Below are 13,678 nucleotides of genomic sequence, written 5' to 3' on the forward strand. Positions count from 1 at the left end.
TTTAAAAGCCTACTCGGTGCGAAAGAGAAATCGCGTGTATTTTTTAATACGCGGTTCATTAAACTCAAATCAAATGACTTTGGAGGTTCGGTGAAATGGTGGTGGAATGTTGCGTCCCATGTTGCGTAAGATAGTCCCAAGTTGGAGCAGTTGACGGTAACATTTGTTGAGGAGGTATGCTGCGAAGAACAGACACGTTATTTTTTAATGGACCTTATCAGAGTTTTTGACATTTCTTAAAAAGCGATGCATTGTGCTTGTGGGATTGTTTCGAGTGTATTACAAATAATATCTCTTTAGGAACTCCTCGAGGGAATTCTATTGTAATACACATCGCTTTTTTAGAAAAATCAAAAACTCCAATAAGGTCTATTATTTAACACGACATAAGAAAGACTTTGTTGTAGTTTGAGATCAAGCAAACACAAACATTACCAGATTCCCATCAAGATTCAATATTAATATTATGTAGCTACGTATAATATAATGCAACACAAGAAGGGGGACAAATTGAGAATGTTGAGGTGGTACATGTGGGATGTTTTGTGTGTGACATGTGATGCTTAATGACATTAACTTTTACATGTTAAGGCAGCAATCAGAAAATACACTTCCATTTTATTTTTAATCTTTTTAAGTCAGTTAGTAGAAAATTTCAAATTCACTGCTGCTGGTGGTCATTATTCAGTTCAAACACTTTAAATAATTTCCAAATAAAATGAGCTCTTTCACAGCATTTTCCTCAAAATTCTTGGACATGTATACTGGCAAAATGAAATGCATCCGGAGAGGTTCGTGATCGCTGCCTTATAATATTGGAATGTTTCAAGGGGTTTGAAGTCATTGCATGATTTGCTTTTTTGATTGCATGAGTGTATGAAAACTAGTAGTGAATTATAAATTAGTGATATTTTTGTAAAAATGGATTTTATTCTTTACCACTTTTAGTTATGACATCCTAAACTATCAAAAAGCCCATATTACAATGTCACATTTACTGTAATATTTTAAAACTACAGAATCAAAACAATGACGAGAAAGACTACATTATTACTAAAACTACACATCAATGTGTTATTGTTTTTATGACTTCATGATTGAAATAGGGTCTTTTTTTCACAGGATACGTTTGTTGAAAAATTCTAGAAGGATCTTTTAAAACTCATTAAATTATTTTCAGTTTAAAAACCCTGTATGAAATACTCTGTGTTACCCTTTTAAATACCACTGTAACCCCCTATGTTATTAAGTCCATGCTACGATGTTACTCTTTACAGTTTTATTTTGTTATTTTTGTTATTTTACCTTGTGAAAAGTTGTATTGAGCAGATATCTTTATACTTTTTCCAGGAAGATTTTTTGAAACTACTACAAAAGTATTACAAAATCGAGTATATACAAATGACTTTTTATCTGTCTTTTAATTTTTCCAACATCCTCTTCTTTGACATTATTGTTATGACTCACTGGCAATAAATTCTTGGTGAATTGTAAAGTTCTTATTAGTTTGTTTTTTAAATTCTCTATTAATAATGGAATCGTTGATTTCTTATACATTTTGAAATTTCTTCGCTTTGCGAAAACAGAACGCTCGTTCCGCAAGCCCTTTTATGTTGATTTTCACTGTGTTTGCTTATGAGAATAGTGCAGAGTTTTGCCTTGAAATTCGTAAAACCTAATTTGTAATATTTTGTGCGTTTGGAAACTTTTGTTGCTGTTTGGGCAGGACCATCAGAAAGAGCGCCGAATTTTGATCACGGTCGTCTATTTTTTAAGAAATCGCGCATCTCAGATTTCGGGCGGTTTTGAGAATTTCAATAGGGCGGAAAATGTAGCCTAGAGGGTGCTAAAGGGCGTTTTTCTTCAAATCTCTTTATTTAGAGCGTTTATCAAATGTTTCCTACATCATTTGTACTTGGTATGAAATATTGTTGATAAATGATTGTCTAGAATCAATAATGTTGCTGAAATAAATTCATAAAGCTTAAAAAATCAATTTATTAGAGTAGAGTTTAGTAGAGTTTTTTTTTTCTTATTGGGATGGGAATATTCAGCCTGGAAAAATTCTGAGCAGTTTTAGGAAGACATCTTAAAATATGTTAAAGTCGAATACTTAAACTTACCAAAAATCGTATTTACTACTTGTATTCAGTTTTATTTGCTTGAAATCACTTTTAAAAAAGTGCTCATTTTTCGGTTTTCCCCTTCTGTCTGGTTTGTTTGAAATGTCCGCCATCTTTGTTTTTTAAGATTTCGAACGTCAATTTCGAACGTTTTTGAGATTTGAATAAGGCGGGAATTTTTTTCTTCCAAAATGGTAGACGCTTTCTGCGGGATGTAAACAAATAAAAAATGGAGTCCCACCGTGAAGAACACAGTAAAAATGTCCAAAGAACGTGTCTGCGCGAGTCTCATTTCAAAGCCTTCATTTGATGTAGAAGCAAACAGAGAAAAGATTGAAAGGGTGTTTTTAATCAAAATTTGCATCAAACCAAATCAACCAAATAATTTTTGTAAAAAGTGCCACAACAAAATTTCAAACACCATTCGACGTGGGACAACTACGAACAGTCTTGCCTTATTCAACTGGGACGAGGACGAAGGTGAGGGCCCATGTCGAATATATTTTCATTTAAATAAAATGAAGAAGGGGGGAATCAAAATCAAAACCCCTATTAGGACAGGTAGACCATCCTCAGAAATGCTGATATAGACAAGATCATTGACAAATGCGTTCAGTACAAGAGCCCAAACCATATTCAAAGAAAACCCGAAGTTGGACAGTATTAATCGAGACCTCAATCCTCACATACAGACTTTGATTTGTGATTTATGCAATTATCTAGTGTTCAGACCTGTATTGATTTCAACTTGTGAACATTTATTTTGTTTTTTCTGTTAAATTGAAAATACTTGTTTAACAAAGTTAACCTGCCCGAAATGTGGAGATAAATTCAACAAGGCGCAAGTCAACCCGGCTAAGAGAGCAACCGAAAACTTGAGATGACTAAGAAAGGAATATCTAAAAGGCTGCGGTGAGAAATTTTTAATAATTGAAGAACAAAAATTCCAAGCACATGTCAAATCTTGCATGGGGAAAACACTGGTTAACGTGGATAATATTTTAAATACACTAATCGGTGGTTCATTTTCAAAAGATGTCGAACGGGCTGCAGCTCATGTCATTAAATAAAAGATGGCTACTTCAACTCTTCCCAATAAAGGTGTTGCATTGAACACGGGGAGCTCGAGAGTAAGTCTTAGTTTACTGTCAATATTTTCAAATTTATTTGCGAAAGGATAAAATTGATAAGCTTATTATAAATACAAAAACAGTTTAAAATAATATGATCAGACTTTATGAATACAGATAGCTTTTTATTCAAAGAACCCTTTCCCATTTTTCTTAGCCATTGATTATAACACCAACACCCCGACCAATGAAGGACACCGATTCGGCCTCAAAAAGAACCATTCAAGCAAGATCTCAATATCTGATTAGCTGACATATTTTTCCTCCAATACATTTCAGTAATGGACAATTGGTGAACTATCCAGAGCTTAATGACGAGCTTCATGTGAAAATTTTTGGTGATCACGGGGGCAAGAGTTTTAAGGCGTGTTATCAAGTGATGAATAGAAAACACCCAAACAACAAAGACAATACCGTGATATTTTCGATGTTTGAGGCTAAAGACTTGAGAACCAATTTAAGAACTGGATTAGAACGGTTTGGACCCCAAGTCAATCAACTGCAGAGAACCATGTGGAAGTAAGAATAATTCTTTAATCTCATTTCACTCATCCTGGTAACGTAGCTCTCTGAAAACTTTGGTGCAAACAATCTTAATAAACTTTTTTTAAAGAAAGGCATTATTTATTTTTCAGTGACAAAAAGATCAGAATCTTCGTCACCGGTGACTACGAGTTTTTAACAATGTCTTATGGACTCACTGGTGCAAATGGTAAGACTTTCTTTAATTATATTAGTTTTTTCTATTACAGAATGCATCTTACTTGATACTTGAATATAAAGAAAAGTATACTTGACAGATTTCTAGATAGAGTTCTTTAAGTGTGCGAGTATTGTCGATTTTTATAAATTAATCCAGACTAAACTTTTCTTGTTTCCAGGAAAGTACCTTTGTCTCTTCTGCCTCATAGCGAATGACGAATTTAAAATTCCACTTTGTGACAGAGGTTTCAAAGAGAAAGGACACTCGAATCTTTGGACAGTGACCTGAAAAAAATTGAAGAAAAATACAAGTCTGACACAAAGAAAGGTATGCTTTGTCACAACGTCATTTATGAAAGACTGTTTGATGTGCCGCTCTCACAGGTAGGGAAAACTAACATCTCATTTATCTCAACTGATAAAGACCCATTTTCCAGATTCTTATAATTCACTGAATTTGTTTTAATAAAATAAATTTATTTTTAAGGTATCATTGCCTGCACTACACATATCACTTTCAATCTTCTTGAGTATCATTGCCGGCTGTTGGATTTTAAAATCATCGCACAAAGTTCAACTGATCAAGAGATCCTGCAGGTATTCAACTGTATTGTTGAGCTTGAGAGACAAGTTCGAAGATTTGAGGAGCTCATTGAATTGGCTGAAGAGGGAGTGGCTATCGAACTAGCAAAGAAAGATTCAAATGAGGCCTTCATCACTGTAGCTTACAAACCGAGAATTGATCTCTTTCATGGAAAAATTGTAGAAAAGGTTTGATAACTTACTTTTAAGGTTTTTAGATTCAACATCTTTTCCTTTAAGTCTGTAGAAAAGAAAAGTAATTCTAATTTCAAATAAAAAACAGACATTTTCTTGAATTTCAGCAAAAAGAGATTGCAAAGCTTCTAAAGGAAAACAATATTGAAGAAGTTGGGCCAGTAACTAAAGGACTTTATTAGGTTTTGCAAAAGTTCCATGTTGAGCGACGAGCGTACCATTCTAAGTGTCTTATTGGAAATCACGTACACAAAATGCTACACGTAATACACCCTTTCGACCGTAGCCGCCAATTGCCGCGCGGGCATTTGTTTGTCTGCTTTATCCCACTAAAACCGTCCCAATCCTTTTTTGACACATTTTTCTATTGTCTATAGGTGCAAAAAGAAATTATTTACTTCTTTTTCAGCTCCGGGAATTAACAGGACTGTGTCACTATGTTCCAGTGATAGTGTGTCTTCTTGGATATTACGGAACTGAAATCCATCGTAAAGCAGCTGAAGTTGGGAAAAAGTTCAAAAAACTTTTTATTCTTTATGCCAAATGCCATCCATCGAGTCATCAACAAGGCTAAAAGAGTAACAGGTCACGAAATTGATGAATTAAGTAAGTATTTCTAAACTAAGTAAGTCACAAGTTAAATAATTGGGTAGTATGATAAGTATATGTTTTGTAATTATATTTATAATTTTGTATATTTTTGTATATTATGTATAGTAATGCCAGTTTCTATTTTGAAACATTTCAGTGCTCGAAATAACGGTCGGACATTGTCTGACCCAAAAAGCTTCATGTCCGAGCAAATAAATGATAATTTAAATACTAAAGCAACCCTTATCGGACATTTTGTCCGACTCACTTGAAATTGCTATTTCAAGTCTTGCAATTCTTTTTTTTTTAAGGAATTGATTGCCTGATGGCCTATTTTCGATCAACATGGCCAAAGGAGTCAATAACACCTAAGCTTCATCTACTAGAAGATCATGCGTGTAAGTTTCTAAGGCGATGGAAGCTCCCATTTGGCATGTATGGTGAGCAGGGGGCAGAAAGCCTACATGCTGTCTTCAATAATCTAAAAAAGGAGTACCAATCAATGAATGTAGCAACAAAGAGGCTTCAATCCATGCTAAATCAGCACTATCTGGATGTGTATCCTAAATTGGCTGCCCTCAGGCCAGATGCACGCGAAAGAAAAACAAAGGCCGAAATGAATAAATCAAATATCAGCAAATAACTTCATTTTTTTGCATTTTGTATAGGTATTTAAGAGGTTTTTTTTCTTCATTAGAATGAAAATTTTCAAGTCACTATTTTGTTCCATTTGCATATGATGCAAGATTTTAAAATTTAGTAATTTAACATCTATTTGATGTTGGTATTTTGAGATAATAAACAATGCGTACCACTTTACTTGAACTATGAGGGTTGAAGAAGTCTAACCAAAGCAGTGGGGTAATTTAGAGGTAGGCTAGACTCCAGTATTCTTAAATGTGAGGTGAGACCACAGACCACCATGATAAATTTTAATTATTATTTTAATTTCAATAATGTTGTTTTTCTATTTTTATTGTTCAATTTCGTAAATAAATTATCAATAGGTCTTCATATTGAAATACAAAGCTTGAAGACAAGAGTCTTTACTGTTCATTTAAACTAAATTTCATCAACTTTTTCCAAAACGCCTACAGACTTTTATTTTTTGAATAAGTCTTAAGTCTAAATTCTAATTTAGTTATATTAGAGGACTGAAATATTTTGGCCTAGCACATCCATTTTTTGTTAAAATTGTTAAATTGATTCCAACCAATTATGTTTGACGACTCACAACTATGTTTGACGACTCACGACGACTATGCTTGACGACTCACGACGGCTATGCTTGACGACTCACGACGACTATGCTTGACGACTCATGACGACTATGCTTGACGACTCAAGACGACTATGCTTGACGACTCACGCCGACTATGCTTGACGACTCACGACGACTATGCTTGACGACTCACGACGACTATGCTTGACGACTCACGACGACTATGTTTGACGACTCACGACGACTATGCTTGACGACTCACGACGACTATGCTTGAAGACTACACTTGACGACTCACGACCACGCACTATGCTTGACGACTCACGACGACTATGTTTGACGACTCACGACGACTATGCTTGACGACTCACGACGACTATGCTTGAAGACTACACTTGACGACTCACGACCACGCACTATGCTTGACGACTCACGACCACTATGCTTGACGACTGAAGACGACTATGCTTGACGACTCACGACGACTATGTTTGACGACTCACGATTATGTTTGACGACTCACGTTATGCTTGACGACTCACGGTTATGCTTGACGACTCACGGTTATGCTTGACGACTCACGGTTATGCTTGACGACTCACGGTTATGCTTGACGACTCACGGTTATGCTTGACGACTCACGTTATGCTTGACGACTCACGGTTATGCTTGACGACTCACGGTTATGCTTGACGACTCACGGGTTATGCTTGACGACTCACGATTATGCTTGACGACTCAAGATTATTTCTGGCACTCTTAATTATGTTTGATGACAGCAGATTATATCTAGAGCTTATTGAATATACTCTGATACTGGGAACAACATTATGGTATCAATTTAAAAAAAGTTATCAACATCATGAAATTAAATTGAAAAAATCCAAGCATTATCGATATAGGTGTTGAAGAAATCTGACTCCCTAAACATCTAAATTCAATCCAAATTACATATAGTAAATGCAGGATTAAGTAGTACACCTACAGAATCTAGCTCATGATAAGGTCCCTCTTGGTTTACCTCTGGAACTGTCTTTGTAGAACCTTAGAATGTTGAGAATGCATGCCTGAAACATTGTAAAAAGTGTCGATTTTTTGCCAACTTTGAAACTTAATATCTGAACCAAAAAAACTGAAGACAAAGAAATCTTTTTTTTACAGCCTTACCTGACCATTCCACTTTACATTTCAACCAGTTTGAATAGCCAATACTGCTCTCAACTCCCAAATTCATGGCTTTCCACTTCTCTATCTTTTCAAAACAGAGTACTGAAAACGATGAAAATTCCGATGCTATCACGTGGGTTCGCCGCTTGTTGAAAACGAAAGTGAAAATTCGCATCCCGCGCGCATGCGTCAAAATCTGAAATGCGCAAATAAACGACCGTGTGATATGAATCGATATATAAAACATCAAATTTGGTAAACTGATTCGAAAATTATGAGCTTTTTCATGACTTATGATGACGTCATCAAAAAACTTTGGACCCTCATAACTTTTGACAGGAAATTTTTCAAATCATGTTTTATACCTCAATTTTCATCAGAATTTGATGCTCTCTCCGATTGAATCATCAGATTTTGAAAATTTCGAAAAAAATAATTTTTTGCCCAGCCACCTAATGACGTCATCTTACAGATGGCCAGATGACATAATTAGGTGTTACTGCTTAAAATTAAGTTTTAGACCCCCTGAGGGTCATCTGTGCCAAATTTCAGCCTTTTATCACCATCTGAAGCATTGTAGCATTATTATGCACTAACAGACCTCACTATAATGATCTCATCATAAATTTATTACATACATATTTTTTCTTTTTCTTTTTGTCTATTTCATTTGCGTATCTTATCTATTTTTTGATAAATATAAGTTTAGTTTTCTACTTTTTGTTCTCCTCTTTCATTTTTATTTATCTGTTTTAAGACTTTTACGTGTTCAGTAGTTTAAGAAATTCTTCCTAATTATACTACCGGGTGCGCCACAAAAAAAGTTTCTCTCTTTAAAGTTAATTTTCCCGAAGTCTGAAAATTTTAAAAGAACCATTCCTTTTTCATTGGAAAGAAGAATGATAAACTTAAATTTTGACCCAATAAGAGCATTTCTTAGCAATTATACGCATGGATTTTGAAACTTAAGCTTAAAAAGGGTTTATAACCTTTATGAAAATCATTTTATTTGTTTTCTCCGAGTTTATCATTAGATTTTTGGTTCTAGACTGGATAATGCCAATGTAACGCTGGATTTATCTCGAAACCTATATTTCATACATTCTGATTAATTTTGCCAGAACTTTTGGCATTTTCTGAAGAATTTTCTTCCTTTAGTTGAAATTCTACTTTTCTTTGTAAAACAAAAGGTCACTTTGACAGCTAATTATAATTTTTAATGACTAAAACAACAATACTGATGTATCATGTGATCGTGCTTCTGTTTAATTTGATAGGCTGATTTTCAACGTTTTCGAGCACTTTTTGAAAGTAACTTTTTTATTCAATCGAGCATAACTTTTGATCAAATAAACCAAATTTAATAAATGACCCATCAAAATCTAAGTTAATCTTTCTTCTTTACGATGAAAAAGGATTCGTTCTTTCAAAAATTTTAGATCTTGGAAAAGTTCACTTTAAAGAGAGAAACTTTTTTGTGGCGCACCCGGTAGTATTCCTTGGAATTACAAAAAGGTTGCCCATCTCGAATAGCTTGCTAATATGAGGTCTCCATTCTAGCATTGTTTAGTTTTATTATATCATTGAACATAAAGCTTTGTATCATATTTACTGTTACAATCATGAAAAATAAAATACTACTCCTGCTGCTGCTACTACTAGAGTTATTTAAAAGATTTTGGAGTATGTATTAAAAAAGTGTTTTTCTTATATTTTTAGTGAAAAGTAATACAGATTTCAGAATGAGTACATTGAAATGAATATTTAATGAAAGTCGAAAGTGTGCAGATTTCAGAGGAGAGACTCTATTCTTTTATGTAAAAGCTCTTGACAGAATTGTACATTACATCTCCAATCTTTGAAGGCCTTGAGACCTAATAACCTTGAGACCAGGATACAAAAGACACTTTATTCATTGCTAATTATGTCTTGAAAAGATTTGTAAATGATTTCCCTGTGGTAAAAGAACTGTTCACAAAGTGTGATAATGCCGGTTGCTATCATTGTAACCCTTACCCAGAGCTCTTGTATCGTCTCTCGGGGTAAATTAATGCGTGTCCACATCATTAAAAGGATCATTTTGAATATTTTTTTTTGAAATTTTGCTGATGTCAACACTTTATGGCAAATTTTCGTATTTTGCTGATTTCTGCTGACGTCAGCAAAATTTGAAAAAAAAGGATTAGGCAAAAATGTTTTTATTAATGATATGCAACTTTGGTCCAAATTTCATGTTTATACCATTAGCTAAACTGGAGTTATTTAAAAAACAAATTTTGCTGACGTCAGCATTTTTTGGTTTTTGCGGTTTTTCGCAAAATTGGCAAAACCTAAATTTAAGTAACACCGATTTTCAAGTTCTACATCGTAATGCGCTTTTTTAAGGTATACTAGCAGGGATGGAACTGCTTCCGAAAAATTAACGAAATTTGGACACGCATTAATTTACCCGAGCTATCAGAGTCTTATGGTCTTTCCCTTAAAAGGTTAGATTACAATGAACCTCAAAAGGGTAAGGACCAATGTGATCGTGATGCAGCATTTGTAAGGAATGCTCTAAGAATATTTGTTGGTGAGGGTAATGATATCGTCAATACCAGTGATATTTCTAAATCTTCGATCAATGATGCATCAATCAGAGGCGGTGTGACACCCCTGCATAACATGCGCCTGCATGGTAAGCTAACCATAGAGTGATTTGTCGCAAATAAAAAACGGGGGTGGAAGATGTATTCGGTGCCTTATTGAATTTTTTTTACTGTAGATAGAGCCTTAAGTACTATGCTCCGTCTATGTTATTATCCGAAGTCAAACTTTACGGGATTTAATCATCATTTCTTAGGGTCTTGAGATTTATTTTACTGACTTAAAGTTTTTGCCGAAAATAATGAAACCGTAGGAGACGTTGTGTTAGCGGGTCCGTGAATTCCAGTCTTTGTTTTTAATTTTGTGGTGCTAAGAGTTTGCGTACCATGCAACATGCAAACTTTTGCAAAAGTGAGCTCATCGAGGTCGATTTGCATGTTTCCCGGGATTTTTGAAGAAATTAGCCACTAAAGATCTAAAAGCAAGACTCGAAAAATAGGCTTGTTCTGTTTCACAACATTTTCAGTTTTAGTCAGTCCTGATTTCAGATTTTTATGTCATAAGAAACTTGTGGGTTCGACCGGTTGCTTTGGCTTGCTTTTTGCGAACAAGCATAAACAAGCAAAATAAAGTCACAGAGAAGATATGCTAGATTTTTTATTTGGAATTCTATCAGTTTCAAGAAAAATGCTATGGAGAAATAGAACAGTAAATAATCGAAACCCCAACAACAACAACCAGGACGTTGACCATCAGGAGATTTCTTTTGATAGTTGCTCACTTGGCTTTGTTTTGGTTTTGGCTTATAAAATCAATACAACCTACTATAAGGACTAATATAGCTCGATATTAACAGGATATACATGAAGGGTACAAACACATCAAAGGTCGTGCCAAAAAAACAAGGATGTGGTTGCAGAAAACATTATTTATGTGCTGGCTTGAAAGTTAATGCCAATGGATTCTTTGTTTTTGTAGAACTGAATTCTGAAATTCATAAAAAATTACATATACAAACAATGTGATCCTCAAGATTATCGCAGTCAATCACAGTCTGAATGTTCCACATCATCTAGCATACTGACTGCTTAGAAACTTGACTCTGTTCTGGTTGACGTAGCTAGTTTTAAATAGACCTTTTTTCAAAGAGGCCACCCTGTTGAATAATTATGTAGTTTAGCAGAAAAACAATGGTAAAACCATGTAATATTACAATATGCACGATACAGTAATTATGCATGGCTCTATCATTGTTTTTATGGCTGGACTACATAATTATTCAATAGGTAGGCTACGTCATATCTGCCTTCGCTCCGAGCGTAAAACTCCTCCTCTTCGGGCTATGAGCACTGCTCTTGGTTAAAATATTGAAATTCTCCAGATAAATCGCATGCGCAGTAAAGACACGCATAATCAGTCTTCGATTATTCAAAAACAACAGACGGCCTTCGCAATCTAAAATCATAACAATATGGCTACCGACAATCCCTTGCATTTTGATAGAGACGAAGCTGTGAGTTTTTTGGAGAATTATACCTTTGGCATCGAAAAATTTCATCCTAAACAATTAGCATTGATAGAGGAGTTCTGTTTGGGGAAAAATATCTATCTGAGTGCCCACACTGGCTTTGGGAAATCAATTGTTTTTCAGTCTATACCTTGGTTTTTTGACCTATCCAATGATCAAAGTCTTGGGACATCAACCCTCTTGGTCATTTCCCCGTTGGTCTCTTTGATGGAGGACCAAGTAAAATATTTAAAGACCAAAACATGCATTTCTGCAGTAGCCATCAACCAGACTACCGAGAACCTAGATGAGGTTCTTAGAGATGTTGAAGATGGCATTTACTCTCTTGTTTATACTTCACCAGAAAGCATGCTGTCAAAGGGTAGATTACGTCGACTTCTGTCTTCAGATAGCTTCCAAGATCACTGCATTGGTGTGGCCATAGATGAAGCCCATGTTATGGCAGAGTGGTTAGTAATATATGTATATGTCTTTTCTGTGTATTATGTTTTATATTGAAGGAGCATCACACCAATGTATTGGAATATCCATCCACAATTCCTTCTGTGCTTTTGTACTTCTTGTCTGCGCTATCTCGCAGGTTGATCAGTATTGAATTTTATTTTATGTAGACGTTTGTATGATTGTTTGTGTCATTCGTCATAGTCAATAATCGTCAAAATGTGACTAATGATTAGTTATTGAATGGCGATTTTCATTGTTCGACACTTATATTGCTTAGCTAGAGTTGAATCACGCTTGTTATTGCTTTCCTTTTTCCATTCTATTCAGGGGATTTGCTTATTTCAAAAAAAAGGTTTTCCGAAAATGGTACTCCAACCTTATTGAACTGAGGTCCCTCCTTGGAAGCAATATTTGTTTTGCTCTCTTCACAGCAACAGCGTCTCGGTTGATGGAGCTCAAAATTTTTGAATCGCTTGGTTTAACACCTGATGATTTTACTTGTGTTGTTCTTGACCCTGATAGAAAGAACATTTGCTATCAAGTTCAAATGGTACCCAAGGTCAGTTTGTCCATTATTTTTGACTTTGTATTGCGTGACATTTTTGAATGTGGTGATAGCTCTACAAGAAGACTTATTTACTGCCAAACTAGAAAGCAATGTGCTATTCTTTACAACATGTTCCTCCTCAAGCTTGGTAGCAGCATGTATAGTGGTGGAGTTGAGCACCCAAAGAAGAGAAGAGTTGACATGTTTCATGGGGGAACAGCTGATTCTGTAAAGAGCCACATTTTGGAGGAGATCTCAAAAGAGGATTCTCATATCCGTGTGGTTATTTGCACTATTGCATTTGGAATGGGTGTAAATGCAAAAGGTATAAATGAAAGTATTCATTTTGGCCCCTCAAAGTCAATTACGTCATTTGTCCAGGAAAGTGGTCGCATTGGTCGTGAAGGCAAACCAAGTGTGAGCAGATTGTTTCACACCAGCACACTTACTGGCAAAGTTGATACAAAAATGAAGGAGTTGTTCATTCCAAAGACCAGTGTAGACGGAAGATCCTGCTTTCCCTATTTTCAAATTCAACATCAGCTGAATACGGCTGTGGTTGTGAGTGTTGTGACATATGTGCCTTGAAATGTGAATGTTCCATAAGTAAATGGGCACCTATTGATTTTACTTTGAAACCTCAGAATAATGACTCCAAAGTCGTAAAACCTCAGATTCTGCCTTAAGCCTTCTTCATGAAAAGTTAGACGAGTTCCGAAGAAGCTTCCTTGAATTTGATGTAAAACCTGTTGGTGTTCCATCTGTATACATGGAATTTGATCACTACCAAGTTAAATCGTTGGTTAAAAATGCTTCAAAGATCTTTTGTGTCACAGATGTCTATTTTTATGGTTTTGTTTG

The 13,678-nt window shown here is 35.2% G+C and overlaps 1 protein-coding gene across 1 annotated transcript; it reads left to right on the forward strand.

Moving 5' to 3' along the window:
* Positions 1 to 11,769: 11,769 nt before the first annotated feature.
* LOC136809785 (ATP-dependent DNA helicase RecQ-like) lies at positions 11,770 to 13,405 on the forward strand. The gene is made up of 2 exons (XM_067066342.1): positions 11,770 to 12,275; positions 12,598 to 13,405. The coding sequence occupies exons 1-2, from the start codon at positions 11,770 to 11,772 to the stop codon at positions 13,403 to 13,405; spliced, it is 1,314 nt and encodes a 437-aa protein (XP_066922443.1).
* Positions 13,406 to 13,678: the final 273 nt, after the last annotated feature.

Source organism: Clytia hemisphaerica, unplaced genomic scaffold (assembly GCF_902728285.1).
Source record: "Clytia hemisphaerica strain Z4C2 unplaced genomic scaffold, Clytia hemisphaerica genome assembly, whole genome shotgun sequence".
NCBI lineage: Eukaryota > Metazoa > Cnidaria > Hydrozoa > Leptothecata > Clytiidae > Clytia > Clytia hemisphaerica.

Coding starts and splice junctions, on each gene's coding strand:
- LOC136809785 (XM_067066342.1), top strand. CDS start 11,770: ATGGCTACCGACAATCCCTTGCATTTTGATAGAGACGAAGCTGTGAGT. Junction 12,276..12,597: donor GCCCATGTTATGGCAGAGTG/GTTAGTAATATA, acceptor CATTCTATTCAG/GGGATTTGCTTATTTCAAAA.